The 18513-nt window shown below is 52.3% G+C and overlaps 1 protein-coding gene across 4 annotated transcripts in view; it reads right to left on the bottom strand.

The window, feature by feature from the left end:
- Positions 1 to 4284: 4284 nt before the first annotated feature.
- Slc43a1 (solute carrier family 43 member 1) overlaps positions 4285 to 18513 on the bottom strand; it is a 29646-nt gene continuing 15417 nt past the window's right edge. For 2 of the 4 annotated variants that reach the window (XM_047516328.1, XM_047516329.1), the window contains exons 8-15: positions 17338 to 17516; positions 15858 to 16028; positions 15738 to 15773; positions 15380 to 15518; positions 13488 to 13629; positions 13174 to 13247; positions 6685 to 6808; positions 4285 to 5603 (exon numbers count right to left, since the gene is read on the bottom strand). In XM_047516328.1, coding sequence (XP_047372284.1) covers positions 5457 to 5603; positions 6685 to 6808; positions 13174 to 13247; positions 13488 to 13629; positions 15380 to 15518; positions 15738 to 15773; positions 15858 to 16028; positions 17338 to 17516 — 1012 coding nt within the window. In that variant the 3' untranslated portion in view covers positions 4285 to 5456. Of the gene's footprint in view, positions 5604 to 6684; positions 6809 to 12433; positions 12707 to 13173; positions 13248 to 13487; positions 13630 to 15379; positions 15519 to 15737; positions 15774 to 15857; positions 16029 to 17337; positions 17517 to 18513 lie in introns of those variants that run through there. The other 2 variants (XM_047516327.1, XR_007103882.1) reach the window with 2 other exon arrangements.

Genomic DNA, 18513 nt, shown 5'->3' with positions numbered 1-18513 from the left:
ACCCCCACCAGTGCTCTGATAGGAAAATTGAGGCCAGAGAGAGGAAAAGGGACTTCTCCCAGGCTCCCCCGCCCTCCTGAAAAGTCAAATTCATTCTCCTCCTGCCTTCTGCGAGTGTACCCCCAATTCTGCTTTCTTTTCATCCGCCACACACCCAGTCTCCTTGTAGTCAGCTCCTCCCTTTCTCTAATCTCCTATATCTACTTGGTTACCCAGTCCCGCTCCTGGCCCCAGTCCATCCTCTCCTCGCCATTCCCTCAGCCACCTCCCTGCTCCAGCTACTCATTACCTCATGCTTAGAATATAAAAGAAAATATCCATAATCTTGGAACTCATCTTCCTGCAGCGTATCGCTCCCTTCCTCTCACCCAACCTGCCCTTAGTCGCCAGAGTCATCTGGCCAAAATTGGCATTAGGTCACTATGTCCCTCAGAAACCTACAATGGCTCCCTATTGCCTACAGGTGAAAGAGAAAACACCTCAGCGAAACATCAGACATCCTTCAGAGTCCCCAGTCATCTGCTTTTCTAGTCTTTTCTCTCATGGCCGTGTCCCAAGCCTTCTCTCCAGCTAAGAACGTTTGTGTCCTGCTGGCCAGCAGTTATCCTGCACTTGAAACCCACAAACCTACATTGAATGCTCCCTAACGCTCCTTGCTGTCTCCGCAGACTAGGAAACCTCCTCACACCAGACTCCTGAGCCTTCCCCAAGACCAAGACTGCACCCCTCTGACCATGCATGGGGATTCTTTTGCTGCCCTTCAAAGTAGCAGACAGTAGCAGGGCTCCGGCTCCCTCCAAGCGGACGGCTTCCCCCTACCGGCCACCTTGGGAAGCACAGCCAGGCTTCGGCCACCCTAACCTGAGAGCGAGCATCTAACCGCCCACGAGAGGAATAGAAGGACGCCAGATGACAAGGTTTATAAGCCTTTAAGCCTCTAAGGTTCTTACACCGGATTGAGGGGAGGGCTCCCAGTCATGCTTTCCGAGCGGCTGGCCCCCCTCACTTTAGATCTCTAATTTGTGTGAGGGCAACTCGCCTACGAAATACAAAGACCTGGGGCTCCAGGACACTGCTGAAGGGAAATTTGCCCACAGGGCTGAGAGGTCACAGAACCGGGGAGAGTCCAGGTGGCAGGCCCAAGGTCCAGTTGGGGTCAAGTTGCTACATAAATTTTTAATGCTTCCAGCCAAACCTGTCAGATGTTCCGAAACCTGAGCATCCATCTCCTTTCCTCTGTGTACACAATGCCCTTCCCCATCCCCATTACCCCAGGGAGACAGGGCAGGGAGGGCAGACCTGGGGCAGCTAGCTATCCAGTGCCCCCTAGAGAAATGGTTTTAAGCGGGTAGAAGGGTGAAAGACCTAATTATTCTCCCACTTACAAGCTGTGTGGCCTTGAGCAAATTACTTAACTTCTCTGAACATCAGGATTTCTTTTGTAATTTTTCATTTTCATTTTACAAGCTGGGGGGGGGGGGGCAAGTTGTTGTGGGGAGTAAGTGCGGTTGCCCATGAGAAGATGACCTGCATTGTCTGTATCATTATCCTTTCTCAAGTCCTGCCTCCCTCCTCGGATTTTCCTTCCAGAAGGAGAGGGGCCCTGGCTCCTTCTTTTGAAGGTGAGGACTTCAGTTGGTTCTGCCCTCCTCCCCTCAGGCCCAAAAGGCCTACTTCAAGATCCTTGGGTCTTCCTAGGGACTTCAGATGAGAGAGGGAGAGAGGTGGGGAAGTGGCAAGGAAGAAGACCCTGCTCAGAGAGGGAAAAGCCAGGTGGAGACTCAGGCCTCCTTTCTTCCTCCATCCAACCATCCTTTCTTCCTTACACCTTCTCCGCGGTCCCCTCCTGGCATACCAGAAGCTAACCGACCACACTGAGCCGAGGGGAGGTCAAGAGCCTTGAGGACAGCAGCGGGTGGGGACGGTGATAGGAGCCGCCGAGCCCGCACGCCCGCCTTCCTCCCTGGCACGGAGTTCCTAAAAGGGCCTTTTGCATCGGATTTGAATGAGAAGCTGCTTCCTGAGCTCCTCGAACCTGCTAAGGGACCCGGGAATCTGCATTTTAGCACGTGGGGGTGGGTTAGAAAGCACCCTAAGTTTGAGAAACATCTCCTCAAACGTGGGTGGCCCGAGGGGGACAGACCAGAGACAGCGCGGGGAGGGAAGTTCGCTCCGCCCCCGGCCGGCGCACACCTGGTGGAAGTCACGGAGAATGCCTGTGCATGGACAGGGTGACGCCCTGGGTGGAGATAAAGGATGCAGGGAGCAAACTGCAACCGGAGAGCGGGGTGGGGGGCGAACAAGCCCGGCCGGGGAGCAGCCCGGAGGCGGAAAGAGGCCCTGCAGGGCGCGCCGCCTCGCCGGATGCTGAACTTCTGGACCCGGGCTGCGAGCCCCGGGAAGAGCCCCACAGCGCGGTGTCCGGGGCCGAGGTCTGCAGGCAGCTCTGGAGCGGGGACAGCGCCCTCCCGAGGCGCATCGCACCGGTCGGTGGACGGACGCGCCTCGCCCCGGGCCGAGCCCTCCACCGGCGTCTTCTGACCTGTCCCCTCCCTCTGCCGCAGCCCCCGGTCCCGGCTCATCTGCATAAAGTTCCAATTAACACGTTCTGCCTGAGCTATTTGCGATCCCTGAACTCGCTCCCAGCCGGGAGCCCACTTCCCGCCGCCCCCTCGTGCTCCGGATCGCGGCCCCATTAACCCTTGCGACCCGGCGGCTCCCGGCGGCCTCGACCCCGCCAGCCCGCCGCGCGGTGGGAACGAAGGGCCGAGGGGCGCGCCCTGGGGCGGCGGGCAGCGCCGAGGGGTCCGCCGCGGGCCAGAGGCCGGAGCCCTGCGCAGCGCGGGCGCCCGGCGGCCCCTCTCCTGGGAAGACACGGAGGGCGGGGGCTTCTCCTGGGAGACTCGGGCGTCGAGATCCCTCGTTCCTCAGCCTCCGGCCCCCGCACCCCTCCTCCTCCCGCCACGCACCCTCTCCCCTCCCCAGCCATCTGTTCCACTCCGCAGCGCCGCGACAAGCACGGCTCCCGCTCACTTCCGCCCCTGCCCAGCCCCCTCCCCAACTCCCCCCGCCCCCGGGGTGGGAGAGTGATGGCACCCCTCTCCTGGGAGGCCCAAAGGTCTGTCTCCATCGCCCACCCGGTCCCAAGCCTCAGCTGGGCAGGTTGAGCGTTGAGACCCCTTCCTTCCGTGGGCGGGGGAGGGGGTCAAGGCGCCTGGAGATGAGGCTTGAAAGGGTGGGGGTCCCGGAAGACATGGGGAGACCTCAAAGGAGGGGCAGAGCATGTCCAGGTTAGAGGTTCTGGAGGCCGGGTCCCGGGAGGGGCGGACTAGTGGGTAGGGGTGTGGGGTTCCCTCCTGGTTCGCCACCCCAGCCCCGCCAGGCTGTGCCAGCCTCAGCCACGCAGCGCCGCCTGCTGGGCACTCCGAGTACCCGGCGCGCACACCCCGCTTCCTGTGCCCGCCCCACACTTCCCACCCAGAGTTGGGTGGAATCTCACGTTTCTTGCTCAATCTTCACCACAATTGGGAAAGTCAATATCCCAGACCGCCAGCGCAGGGAGATCTGGGCAGGGCCTCTGGGAACAGGCAGAACCCCCTGGTGGGTGCTAATTCTGCTTTTGTATTTTCTAAGGCAATGTTGGAAGTCTGGAGTCGGCTCAGAGCAGCCAGGGATCTGCTGTGTGATTTGGCCAAGTCTCCACACCCCTCTGCACCTTTTCTTATTTGAAAATGGGCGGGTCAGTCTGTTTCACTAACTTCTCAGGAAAACTTGAGACAAAGGAGGGAACACAGTTTACCTGGGATGCTATCTCCCAGGTCCTTTCCAGGGGTGGAAGTGGGGGATGGGGCCGTCAAGGTCACTGTCAGCCCAGGAGGGCAGCTGAGAACTGGGAAGAAGCCTGGGTTCTCCTTTCCACCCCTGATTACCCAGGGAAGGCCTGAGGTTAGGACTCTGAGTCAGACTGCCTGAGTTCCATGATGAGCTCCACTACCCCCCCCCCCCCACTGTGTGCCCTTGGATTTCTGCCTTAACCTCTCTGGGCTTGTTCCTCTATATACAAATCAGGATGACGATATCAACCTCTTGTGCTACGGGTGGGATGAAATGAGACACTATAAAATAGGCAGATCCTCAGCCACAGTTAGCTGCCCCTCCACTCAATGACTTCAACTGGTAAGGCTTATGTCCCAGGAACAGGAGCAGGTGCAGGGCTGGGACAAATGAGCTGTCTTCCTGAAAGGTCTCTTGTCCTCACAGATGATGTCCCTTGATATGGATGATTTTAAAGTCTCACTTTAATGTTAAAGGTAACATAGCCGGGTACGGTGACACATGTCTGTCATACCAGGGACTCCGGAGGCTGAGGCAGGAAGGAGGATCACAATTTCGAGGCCAGCCTCAGCAATTGAGCAAGACCCCGCCTCAAAATAAAATAGAAAAAGGACTGGGGAATGTAGCTCAGTGGTAAAGCACCCCTGGGTTCAATCCCCAGAACCAAAAATAAATAAATAAATAAATAAATAAATAAAAGCAAATGTAAATATAGCATAACATAAAGCTTAAAATTTGCATGAAGCTTTAAGATAAAATAGGAGACTACAAAAAGGTGCTGCTTTCGGCAGGCCCCAGAGATGCCTCGGTGGGAAAGTTTGAGTCATCCCCTAGTTTTCTTCCTGAAGCATCCTGCTCTGATCCATTGTGTGGAAAAAGGCCAGCTTCCTGGATGCACCCCAAACCCTGGGAAGAGGAGGGCAAGATTTAGACTTCCTCCAGGCACTCAAGGCAGGGAGAGAACAGGGAGGAGCGCCAGACAGCCAGAGGACAGACTGGCGCTCCAAGCTCAGTGCCCAGCTGAGCCTGGCAGAGGAGGGGTGGGTGAGGTAGACCAGCCTCCGGTCGCTGCCCCAGAGCACAGGTACACACAGCTCCCGTTTCCCTTTTTATTTCCGCTCGGATCTGAAAGCAGCAGCACAGGGAGGGAACCCGCCCTCCAGTCCTGCCAGGGGTTTGTCCTCGCACCCTGTAGAGGACACAGCCAGCACCTGGAGTCCCTTTTCTTCTGAGGGGGAAGGTGTGTCGCACCCCTGGCAGCTGGGGCCTTAGGGGTAGCCTGTTCACTGATCCCACAGTCCTCAAGAGGCACCCGGGACAAAGGCCTGGAGAAAGGGCAGCCTCACATCCTGGTCTCCTCCATCCAAGGAAGAAGGCCGGGTTCCTCCAGCACAGAGGCTTCTTCAGTCAATGGAGGGTTGCTTTGGGAGACATTGTTTCAAGGTTATCCACCCACCCCCAACCCTTTTTGCAAGTCCCTACAAAAATAGACCTTCTCTTGGTATTTTAAATGCACGGCCCCTGGCTCCATGCACATGTGACAGGTAGGGAGCCATCTGGGTGTTCCCTGTGGTTACTCAAGCCTTGGTTGTCCGTCATCCGGGTCCCTTGGCCTCAGAAGTCTATGCGGCTCCCTTGGAGATGCTGAGCATCTTCTGTGGGCCTGGCTCATTGGTGACATACTCCCTCTGGAGCCGGGCAGAGTAGTAGAAGAGGTAACAGGGTAGCAGGAATCCCAGAAGCGAGAATAATAGGAGACCCAGGTTCACCTTTAGCGAAAGGAATGAGAAAATCAAGGATATACTGGTTTAACCTCACCATCCTCAGAGACCTGCCTGAGCTGCCAACACAGAGGAGGAGGCAGCCATTTTTGCTCCAAGTCCTGGGGCAGAATGAGAAATAGAGTTAGCGATCGGTGTGCGCAACCGCGGCTCCCCCAGTATCTCATTTAATGCTCAACGACCTGGCCGGGTGGCCGAAATGAGAACAGGCGTGTCTAGTAAGTGGCAGGGCCTGGTTGGGGGCCACGCAGTGGGGCACTCTGGGTGGACAGGCTGCCTCTGCAATGGGACCTGGGCTGGCAGATGTTGGCCAGCGGGATCCCATTTGGGGTGATAGAAGCAGCTGTGTGGCCCGGACAAAGGAACAGATGGACAGCCTGTGGGACGGGCGACTTGCAAGGCCCAGGGGAGTGACTGGGTTCACATTCCACTCCACGTGATGTGGTGTGATTTGGGGCAAGCCATCTCCACCCAAGTGCCTCTTTCTTGGCCACTGGGGCAAAGATTAAGTGAAAAAGGCACCCAGCGTGCGTGGCAGAGCAGATTCCCCGTAAGCGGGAGCGGCTCTTTCGTCACAGTTCTTGCGGGAGGCCCGGCAGGACCGAGAGAGCGGTTCCGGGGGACCGACGTCAGTTCCCCGCAGGGAAGACCATCTAACAGCATCCACGCTGCTGGTGCAGGAGTGTTGCCTGGCCTGAGGGCCCCGGGCTGCGGGGACTCTTGAGATTGCTGGAGGGAGGACCACTGGCAGGACCTCAGGGGACCTGGAGCTCGAAACACAGGCTTGAGAACCCACCCGGGGCTGGCCCGCCGCACGACGCACTTGGAAGCTCACTGAAAAGAGAGCCAGCCCGAGAGAGGCCGATTCAGGAGGCTGGGGACCTGCGTTCTTAACACTGCAGGATTTCTGATGGGCACCAGCTTGGGAACCCCGAGACTAGGCCTCTGAGGTGTCTCCCAGCTGAGAGGAGAGGAGTGAGGGATTCTGCCACCTACGAGTCCCCTCCCTCTTCCCTGCACCCGGGAAAACAGACCTTGTGGGCTCTGCCGCGCCCACCCCAGCTCTCACCCAGAAGGGATCTCCTCGCAGGGGCCCCACCATGGCCTTGAAGAGTAGCTGCTGGAGGAGGGCAAACACCGCGCTGATGAGGGACTGCAGGCCCGTCAGCGTCCCAAAGTGGTTGGGTGGGAACCTGTCCACAAGAGAGGCAGCCAGCAATCAGGGGCAGCCCTCCCTTGGGCCCCCTCCCCAGACATCCCTCCCTTTGGGTTCTGGCTTTGCATGTGTCCTTTGGTCCCTGCCCTGGAGGGTGCACACCATGACTGCAGGGCCCTGAGCCCCGCAGGTCCGACACCTACTATCTGTGTGATAATCCCAAGGAGCTCAACCTCTCTGTTCCTCACTTCCTCTGCTAAAAAACAGGAGCAGCATGAAAACCCACTCGGCTGTTCACTTTATTCTTTCCACAAACGTCTACTGAGCTCCTACTCTGTGTCAGGCACTGCTCTGGGTGCTGGAGACAAAGCTAGGTACCAAGTGAACAAAGACACCAGCCTTGCGGAGGTGGCATTGTGACGGATGGATCAGGTGGCCATCCAATGAACACGTGCACAGAATGTTAGACAGTGCTTGGTGCTGAGGAAACAAGCCAGGCAGAGAAGAGGGTGGGGAGGGCAAGGGGCTGAGACTGTAGAGACGGTGGCCGGGGAGGGCCTCACCAAGAAGAGGAGGAGGGGGAACTGGGGGCCCGGCAGACATCTGGAGGAAGAGGGAACAGCAAGTGCCAAGACCCCAAGTCGGACATGCTTGGGGTTTCTGAGGCACAAGGTGGCCGAGGCAGAGTGAGGAAGTGAGGAGAGGGGAAGAAAGCAACATAAGATCCTGGGGCCATCTCCTAGAGATTTTGAAGCCATAATAAAGCCTTTGCTTTTATTCTGAATGAGACTAGTGACAAAAAGAGATTTATGTCCTATCACAGGACTGCAGTATCCATGGTAAAAATGGACTGAGGAGGCTGGGCCCAATGGGGCACACCTGTAGTCCCAGTAACCTGGGAGGCTGAGGCAGGAGGATCACAAGTTGGAGGCCAGTCTCAGCACCTGAGTGAGACCCTGCCTCAAAATAAAAAACTAAAAAGCACTGGGGATGTGGCTCAGTGACAGAGCATCCCTGGGTTCAATTCCTAGTACCACACACACAAAAAAAAGACTAAGGAAGGCAAGGGCAAGCCTGAAAAGATGACTTGGAGGCTGTAGCAGCCATACAAGCTGGAGGTAATGGCTACTGGCAGTCAGAAGAGTCACACCAGGGGAGCTGGAATGTGGAGCTGGCAGGAGGCTGATGGGTCGAACCTGGAGCAGGAGCAAGATTCAGGATGACTACAAGACCTCGACTTGAACAAACTTGAGGCAGGTTCATGTAATGTATGAAGCTGCTCCCCCGCCCATCAGGTACAGCCATTTTGCCCGCCTCCCAACCACCTGTCAATCTGTGAACATCCTAGCTAGCTCACTGGTTCATCAGTCAGCTTGCAAGTATCCTTCTCCAATATTGGTCCCCTGTTAGCCCGGCAGAATTCAACTGTTTTACTGTAGCTTCCCCGCCATCTTTTTCCATTCTTCTGTCTGTCCTCCTCACTTTTCTCTATCCTCCTGGCTTTCCACTCTCTCTAACGCGCGCCCTTTCTTTTCCTTTCTCTTTTCCTCTCATTTTCTCTCTTACCTGCAGGGAGACACTGTTTGCTTAATAAACTCCCTTATGTGATCTCCCGTGTCCGGCGTGGTTTCGTGGGATTTCCTTACAGTGGTGCCATGACTCGGGATGGGATCGTCCACTGTCTCTTAAGAGAGTGGAACACCATCTGATGCCCCAGTACCCCCAGACTCGGCTCCACCTTCCATTCTGCCCAGTTGCTCTGCTCTGCATTTATTACCGGACTTCAGGTTGGTGAGTATGCCGGTTTATCTGCTGGGCGGATTCCCGATTTTATGGTGGAGATCTCTCTCAGGGTTGAGGCTCACGCCCTCCCCTCGAAAACCCTGATATCAGGTCCTCAACTCTTCTGGCTTTTGCCTGGCCCCACATGCTTGTGTGACGACACAATCAATGTGCTGCCCCTCATCTCCAGCCCAGTACTCTGGCCTCGGGACACTCTGGCCACAGACTCGGCTGTATCAGTCCCCACCATAGAATCTGGGTCCTCCAATCCGGCAGATTCCACCCTGGGAACTCTTCGCCAGACCCCCGGTACTTAAAGCCATCAAAATCCGTTTGTGTAATGGCACACAGCTTCTGTGAGCAAGCGGGCCGATGGAAAGGGATTTTCAAGTCTTTTCTTTCTCGCTTCTTGGCTCTTCCTGCAGGCTCAAGCGCCCCCAAACCTAAATTAAAAGGACCTAAGCATCAAGCTTCTGCTAGAACATTTTAGCCCCTTTCATTTTAGCCCCCTTGACTGAGATTCAGATCTCAGTCAAGGCTTACATTGAAATGTAAATGGGGAAGGCGCTATGGGAATCCAGTCTGAAGCCCAAGGAAAAAAGTGTCCATTTTAAATTTCTCCTGGGCTACAACTCAGAATATTTTTCTCCCTTTTACCTTTCCTCTCCTTCTCATTTTCTCATGCTATAATTAATGACCATTATCATTTTTCTTCTAGGACTTTTGTTTTTCTTAAATGCTATGTTTTTGAGCTCACAATTTTGATCCTACATACCTAGATTAATAATTTTTGATCAGTTCTTTCTTTTTATCCAACTCTAGAGTTATTTTTGAACATCCATTACATTGCAATGGAGATAAATATTACAAGGCCTTTACTCTTTTGTGTTAAATATAAGTGCGCACAAAAATTAAAATTTAAAAAATGGATCCAAATATTTTTAATTCACGTGATGTAAAGAGGTTCAATTTAAATTAGGTAAACTAATAGAAGTAAAATGTCCTTAAAATTAACTCACAAGTCTCTAAGTGGTCAAACTAATAAAACGTTGATCTTTATAAAATGTCTAACATCAATTTTTCTAGGACTTTTCTTCAACAGGAAAGAGACGGCAAATACTGTTGGTACACTTGTCTGATATCTTGGTTTTTCTATAATAAGATGAGTGAATTAAAGTCGACATGTATGGGATTATTCAGATGTGTTTGTTAGAGACATCTAATTAATTTACAAAGTTATTCCATGAAGTAACATACTTAAAAACATTATTCTTTGTATATTAAATGTGTTCATATTTTCCAGGTATGCAAGCCTTTAAAGCAGAAAGTTTATCAAGCTGCTATTCTCCAAATTAAACCTGTCTGTAATGGTAAACCTATCATTTAATGTTCTATTATAGGACCTGTCATCAATAGGGTATATGTAAAATGACATTTAAGAAAGAATGTAATGCGCAGTAGCAAAAATGGAACAAAAAATTGGGGTCTCTGATGACCTCATGGTTGTGGCATGCCTGGTGCCTGGGAGTGCTCCTGTGCAGGGGTACAAGATGCCTAACTGCTGTGGCAGTACATTGATTTCAGGCACACAGCTCTTGGGCAGGAAGGAATTCTTTTGCTAGATAACCAGTGTTTCATCAGCTCCCTTCTCTGGTTCCTGCCCACCTTACAGTAACTTTGGAACCTAACATTGCACATATATAAAGATTGCTGACATAACTCTTTAGATCTGCATTTCCATCAGAGAACAGAGCTCCATCTGATCTCAGTTTAATCTTCAAAATCTGTGTTTATAACCCTTTATTTTCCTTTGCCCCTCACTGAAAAGCCCCACGTTACCTGAGATAAGGCTCTGCCTCACAACCCTGCTACACATTACAATGGCTCCAAAGTAAGCCTGACTTTAACTCATTTAAAGTTGTGTTCAAAAGTTTGATGTTTGTTGTAAAGATTACTGTGATCTCAAACGGGAACTCAGCCAAAATTCAAGAAAGCTATTGCACAAACTGAATGTTTTACTGTTGGTGATTCCATTTTGTATTTTCCTTGTAAACTCTAATTGTTGCCTGATCAATATTTTGCAGAAGTACTGCTTCAAGAGCGAACATCATAAATTAACTTGGAATAGTAAGCAATCACCTATAGGACAGATAATGTAAACCCCAATTAGATAAAAGGGGGTAAATAACTGTAAAGTTATAGACATTGAAGCTAAAGCCCAGTACTCTTACTTTATGACTGGTGAGACTGACTTGCTTGATGGTTAAGATCAAATTTAGAGATTGAGATTAAATACAGAGATCAAGAAAAGTCCATATTTGGGTCTTGCCCTCAAAGTCAGCCTGAACCCAGGGAACAAGAGGACTTCTCCAAGGAGCTTTGCAACTCTGGGTCACACAACCTCCTGACCAAGGAGATTGATGAGACTACTAGAGGATGAAAAATCACTCAGTGCATCTGCTGCAGAGGAGGGTCATGGAAAAAGGGAGACATCCCTGGTGCTTTCAAGGAAAGCCACCTCATGGAGGAGACCCTGCCTAACCAATGGCACTGAGGAGCTAAGAAGCTGCTCTTAAGTTCTCTACGAGTGACCCCTGTGGAAACTCAGCTGACTCTTTAACAGACAGGAACAGGTCACTTTGACCAGCTTGATCTTAAACACCTAGCAAAACCGTAAAACCAAAATATAGCCACTCTTGGGCATTTAAAAGAAATAATACTTAAATGTAACTTAAGATGCACACTTGTGTTAGTTCACTAGAATAAAGACTAAAAGCTACAAAAGAGAGATTCTTAGGCAAATGTGCCTGGTAACTATCAAGAGAAACTGCCAGAGTCAGAAGTTTTTAGTCAATTTAAGGCCTACAGACACAGGTAGGCTTAATCTATGTTTGCTAGTATCTCTACTAAATGTTGTGTTTACATTCCTGATAACCTAGACAATGTTAAAGTTCCCAAATAAGGGCCTTGTCCTCTCCAGCCTTTGCTAGGCCTTGTTATGGGACCAGCTTCTCAGTTCTTCCACCCCCTGATGAGGAATTATTGACTTCTGTCATCTTTATGATATGCATTGGCATGTTCCAGATCCTGTAACATTTATATTGTATCAATCTCATTTCAGTACTCATGTCTTTTTGTGCTTCTCTCATAGAAGCACCCATCCCCAGATGCCTTTACAACCTGCTCTTCCCAACTGGACTTCTACCATGAACCCCTCAATTGACCTGATTTCTAAAAAGGGAACTCCAAACTGCTTGCCCCACGCTGCCCCCTTCCAGCTTGAAGAAGTCAGATCGGTCATCACCCCTTTTCCCTACAGCAGTGAAGGAGTTCCTAGAATTAGAGGGGTAAATGAAGTCAGAATTGGGGACAGGCAGTTAGTGTAGAAATAGGGGATCAGTCAAATAGAGGAAATGAAGTCCATGAAAACCATCTGCCTTTGGAAGTCTGGAAGGAGAATGGACTTTTTACATCTCCCCTACAAAACCAACCCCAGTCACTTAGGCAAGAAGGAGAGAGAAGTCTTCAAAAAGAACTGGAGAGCAAAAGATTTTCTTATAAAAACAGAAACGGGGGAATGTAATGTATAAAGCTGCTCCCCCGCCCACCAGGTACAGCCATTTTGCCCGCCTCCCAACCACTTGTCAATCTGTGAACATCCTAGCTAGCTATTGGTTCATCAGTCAGCTTGCAAGTATCCTTCTCCAATATTGGTCCCCTGTTAGCCCAGCGGAATTCAACTGTTTACTGTAGCTTCCCCGCCATCTTTTTCCATTCTTCTGTCTGTCCTACACACTTTTCTCTATCCTCCTGGCTTTCCACTCTCTCTAGCACGTGCCCTTTCTTTTCCTTTCTCTTTTCCTCTCATTTTCTCTCTTACCTGCAGGGAGACACTGTTTGCTTAATAAACTCCCTTATGTGATCTCCCGTGTCCGGCGTGGTTTCGTGGGATTTCCTTACAGTTCAAGCCCCAGAGGGGCCACCCTCTGCCAAGATGCTGCAGGGAGGTTCAGGCTAGGCAGCAATGACCGAGTCGCCAGGCCTGGATGAGGCCCTGGGCAGCAGTTAAGGTTTTGTCATCGCTACTGTAATGTCCTTTATTATTACTCCTTCGCCCACGCCGGGAGGCACTCAGCAGCGCCTGGCAGTGAAACTGGGAGAGAAGGGGACCAGGGCTGATCCCAGCGGACAAGGAAAGTCATAACAGGACAGGCACGGGGCGGAGGCTGCTGTGGAGCCACTCCTGACAGCAGGCACAGGACCTGCCTGTCCGTCATCATCGAACCACACATTCCAGCTTCCCCCAGGAAGAATTCCTGAGCCTGGGACTCCCCTGTCGGGGAGGCTGCGTGGAGGACGTGGGCGTCCCTGACCAGAGGGGCTCAGAGGAGCGAACCAGACGGCCCCCTAAACCCCCAATTTGGGGAGGTCAGCATGCAGGAGGTGGGGGTGGAGAGGTACTGAAGGGCTCTGAGGGGCCCTTCTGGCTCTACCCTGTGACAGGGACAAAGCAGAGGTCAGCATGCAGGAGGTGGGGGTGGAGGGCCATGAGGGGCCCTTCTGGCTCTACCCTGTGACAGGGACAAAGCTGGGGGAGGCAGCTCAGACGGAATGACTCACACGGCAGCATACAGGCCTCCACAGGCCGAGTGGAAGAAGCCTCGAACCATGGTGTGCAGGACAAAGGTGACAAACTGAAACAGAAAGGGAGAGAGTGTCATGGTGGGCAAGGCGCAAGGGGGGACAAGGGCCTCACCGGGTCTCTACACACTCCCACCTCCCCACCTCACCCGAGACCGGTCTAAGAACACCTGGAAAACCCGGAAACGGACCACAGCAGGGGCCAGGGCCGTGCCTCCTGAAGCCAGGCCCTAGTGGATCAGCCCTTGGAAGGATCCTAGGAGGCAGAGGGAGGGGGCAGAGGGAAGTGGCACCTGGAGGTGTAAGTTGCTGATAAGGCAGGTGATGCCAAACCCCACAAGCAGCAAGTTGGTCAGGGTGAAGGCGTTGATGGCATTAGTGAGCTTCTGGATCTTGCGGTAGCGTGGTCGGGTGGACTTGGTGGCGACCCCATCCCTGAGGAGAACAAGCCGTCACTGGACCCCATCTGGACCTCCCTGGTGCCTCCCTTGGTTTCAACCAAGCCCCGCCCCCCGCCCCTGACTTTTGGAGCAGCAGAAAAAGCAGTAAAACCTTTCTCTTGACACGTGACTCCCCCAACCAACCACACAAGCGTCAGGTTGGGGGGTCTTTCTAGAATACGGGTTCACAGGCCTAACCCCAGGTCTCAGAGCCTCAAGAGTGAGGCCCAGGAATCTGCATGTCCCGAGCATTTCTGATGCACACTGCAGTTTGAGAATCGATACTGAGAAGAATGGTGGACAAAAGGCTCTCCCACCAGTCCAAACAGCTGGCCTCTGACTGCCCAGCAAGTTCCTCTTTCTGGCATGATCAAGAGCTCTGTGGCCAGCCCAGGAGAGAGGTCAGTAGGCTGGGGTGAGGGCAGGCTGCCCATCTATCCTGGACAAATGGACCAGCTAATGGACCCTGGCCATCAGGATCACAGGGTAAAGGAGGAAGGTTGGGGCACTGCTGGCAGCGAGGGAGGCCCCTGGAGTGTTCCTTAGATGGCCTCTCTCCTGGGGTCCCTCTCCCATCCTCTCAGGACAAATGGGGACTATGTGTATTGACAAAAGAAGCATAAAGCAGTCAGAAGACCTGGGTTTAAGATCCAACGGTCCCTCGTCCCTCGTGGAGAGGCACTGACCCCTCCTATCACAGCCACATGGCTGAGGTTGGAAGCAGCTCTCCATTCCCAGGAAGTCCTCAGATGCCGGTAGCCGTAACCCAAGGCTCAACCACAGCCTTATGAGAGGCCCTGGGTCAGAATCACCTAGCTGTCATTCCCAGATTCCCAACTCGCAGAAACCGTATGAGATGTGTCTGTTTACAGATGGGCAGTCACTGTACAGCAGTAGACATCTCATACGCCAATTTCATCTTGCTCTAGCTTTGACCCGTTAAGCCCCATGGCCCCAGGTGTGGGACACCCATAAAAAACTTAAGCAAAAAATATACCACTTATGGAAACTTCTTAAATAAATATTGTGTTTTTAGAGTTCTATTCTTTTGTGAAAATAGGTAAATAATTACAGCATTTGAGGTCATTTTATATATATGTATACAGGTACACACAGATATGAGATTATGTGTGTGTGTGTATATATATATATATATATATAAAGGATATATAATCTCTAGATTATTATTTCCACCCTATTTTAAAGCATCTGGTCAATTTCACTGAAACATTCACAGAATCAAAAACTTGGGGGCTAGGGATGTAGCTCAGTTGGTAGAGTGCTTGCCTTGCAAGCACAAGGCCCTGGGTTCAATCCCCAGCACCGCAAAAAAAAAAAAACTTGGGACTTCATGGGTTAAGAACACTTCGGAGTACAGTCTTTATGACATGGTTTCTGGAGCTTGCCATGTGGACTTGGGTAAGTTACTTAACTACGTGACCCTGTGTTTCCACTTCCTCATCTGCAAACAAGGACAATGATGTACCCACCTCAGAGAGCTGCTGTAGAACTAAAGATCACACGAGGGGCCTAACACATAGTCAGTACCCACTGTTAGCTATTCTTATTATCAAGCAAGCCATGCCCCCTCTGGCCTCAGTTTCCTCATCTGTAAAATGGAGAGGTACTCCTAACCTCCCAGAACTCTCAGGAGAATGAAAGGAGATGCTGTATGTGCAAGAACGGAGAAAATGAAAAGCACTGTCTGACCACTTGCTGTCTCCAGCCTTGGGCGGGTCGGTCACCTGACGTCTCCGAGGGCAGTGCCCTCAGTCGGGGCGTCCACGCAGTCCTTGATCCGCCAGTCCATGATGTAGCCAATGAGAGGGCAGGTGAGAAGGCACAGCAGCTGCATGGCCCCAAAGATGGAGGAGTAGAACCCAACTGGGCAGGATGGGAAGGGGAGGGGGGTCAGGAAGCTAGTGGCTCCATGGGCACTGCCACCCACTTCCAGCAGAGGATGAGTAGCCTCCCTCTGACCCCAGTTCTTGGATCCCCAGGGTTACCAGGGTAGGCCCAGGCCTAGAGGAACCCAGCGCCTAGGAACAGGCGACGGCAGGGTGGGCCTGGGCCTGGGCCTGGATCCCACTTTCTTCTCCATACCTGTCTCTTGCACCTTCTGTCTCAGCTCATCCGTCTCTGTGGGTGGGGGAGAGACACGGTGAGGGAGCTCAGCCAGGGTGACCCTCCGATGCCCCACCCCGGGCCTCGGCGGTGCCTCACCATGCTCCTGGCCGCCAGTCATGAGGTACTCCAGCATCTTGTTCATGGCGGCCATGTAGAAGATGACTCGGAGCTGGGTTATCCCCATGGTGAGGAGGCTCCACAGGAAAATGGGGGAGCAGAGGCTCTGGCGGAAGGGGACAGACTCTGGGGAGACAGCAGGGGGTGCCCCTGGGCCCCCAGATCTTCAGTTTCTCTCTGGTCGTCCCAGCTCATACAGGTCTATTGGGGCTGGGACACGAACTATGTGATTCTGGAGAAGGACTGGTTTCTTCAGAGACAGAAGCTCAGTGTCAGGTTCTTGCCTGCTCTGTGACTATCTCTGCAAAGGTGTTTTGTATGGTAATAACCGAAGCACTTACAATGGACATGAGTCATTCCACTGAATCAAATCCTACAATAAACCCCTCGCCTTTTTTATAGGATCTCACAATGTTGTCCAGGCTGTCGGTGAACTCCTAGGTTCCCGGGATCCTCCCACCTCAGCCTCTGGTGTAGCTAGGATTACAAGTACACCATGCCCTGCTCACGTTTTACAGATGAGGAAACTGTAGCTCAGAGAGATCCTGCCTCAGGTTGGCCTGACTCAGGCTCCTGCCCTTAGCCACTTGTCCCATGGGGACGGGCAGTGGGAATAACCACCCTCCCAAATGTACCAACTTTGCACTTTACAAAGAGCTCCCATGTCTGTGGTTACCCAACCCTTACAACTAACTTGCCTGTCAGGTGGGTGCTTTTGTCTTGGTACAGGGGATTGAACCCAGAGCACTCTGCCACTGAGTCACAACCCCAGTTCTTTTTATTTTTTGAGACAGGGTCTTGCTAAGCTGCTTAAGGTCCCGCCGTTAAGTTGCTGAGGCTGGCCTCGAATTTGCCATCCTCCTGACTCAGCCTCCCAGATTGCTGGGATTATAAGCGTGTACCACCATGCCCAGTTGGGTGGGTTTTATTAGTGCTAGTGTAAGAGGTGAAGAAGGCGAGATCAGGCAAAAGTGATCCTCCCAAATCACACAGCCCACACATAAGGAGCAGGACTCAAACCCCCATCCTCTCACACCAAAGGCTATGCTCATGGAGTTAACAGTCAGAGGATCTGAGGTACTTTGAGAAGTGACCCAAGCAGGTGGATGCAGCTCCTCCTTCGGACAGCAGGGGGCGCCAGTCAGCCAGGAGTTGGAGGGCTACATCTTTTCAAGTTTCCACAGCCCTGCCACAAAAGGCTGGGAGATTGCAGGGGACCCTAAGTAAATCAGCTGCCCCACAGACCAGGAGACCCTGCTCCTCCCTCCCTCACCTACGGCATCCAGCAGGGTATCCCTGAATCTGAACTTGCCAGAATCGTTTGACTTCCCCATCTGTAAATGGGAAGTGCGTTCCTCCTGCCTGGCTGGGTAGGGTGAGAAGTAGAAGCATGATGCTCACTGGCACGAGAATGCACACTCCCAGTCCCCCAAGGCTGGTACCTGGACCAGACACTCACTCTCAGGAAGGTCTTCTGAGGTGTCACGGGCATCCTGGGATGAGAGGAACGTGTCAGCCCCCTCGTCCAGGCTGGGAGCCTTCTGGCTCAGTCGCTGACCCACGGTGGTCACGTGAGTGTAGAAGCGGTCACCGGTGAGCTTGTGGTCCAAGGACAACCCAACGAGACTGATCTTCTTCCTGCAGTCAACCAGGCCAGAGCATGAGAAGCAGCCATACAGAGGCCTCCCTCAACTCTAGGTTGCCATCCCAGCCTGTCCCAAGGGTGCCGAGCATCCCTCTAACTAGCATTGACAGGCCCAATAACGAGCTCCCTAATGCAGGGCTCATCTCTGTCACTCAGACCCTGGCCCAGGGACCAACAGAGGCGGATACTGGCAAGCAAAGGGTAAATGAGTCATTTGCACTTGGGTTGTTCCTACAGAAAAGGCAGCACGGAGAATTCAAACTCTGGGGTCAGTCTGACCTCAGCTTATCCTCTTTTCAATGGTATGACCTGCAGAATGTCACTTTGCTCTCTGCATCTTGTTATTAATGAAGCATATAACAGAGTCGTACAGCTATTTGAGAATGGTGTGGGGGCTAAGTACAGTGTCAGCATACAGTAGGTGCCCCATAATGTCAGCACCACCCTATGTGGTTGGTTGTCGGGCACCTCCCTCTGCTGCTGCTGAGTTGAAATGAAGCTGGGAAGAGTGGGAATTTGGGTTGCCCCACAGCAGGTGGTTGCTCGATTCCTCTGTATCTTCCCTTTTGGGTCCAGACAGCCTCTGGCACTATTGCCGGGGTACCAGATTTTTGATCTCCAAACACAGAAAGGATAATAATGGTAATAGTCTCCATGGGTTTTTGTTGTTCTGTGTGTGTGTGTGTGTGTGTGTGTGCATGTGTATGCACATGTGTGTGCTGTATTTTGTTTTGGGTTTTGTTTTATTCTGGAATTGAACCCAGGGGAGCTTTACCACTGAGCTACATCCCTCCTTTCCTTCCTGTCTTTCTTTTTTCTTATCTTTTTTTTTTTTTTTTTTTTTTTTGAGACAGGTTCTCACTAAGCTACTGAGGTTGGCCTTGAACTTGCAGTCTTCCTGTCTCCCCCCACCCCCCCAAGTCACTGGGATTACAGGCATGTGCCACTATGCCCAACAGTCACCATGTTTTGACCACCTGTTAAACGCCA

The sequence above is a fragment of the Sciurus carolinensis genome, chromosome 11, assembly GCF_902686445.1.
Source record: "Sciurus carolinensis chromosome 11, mSciCar1.2, whole genome shotgun sequence".
Lineage (NCBI taxonomy): Eukaryota > Metazoa > Chordata > Mammalia > Rodentia > Sciuridae > Sciurus > Sciurus carolinensis.
Note: the sequence above shows the minus strand (reverse complement) of the source record. Positions and strands in the feature narration are given on the sequence as shown.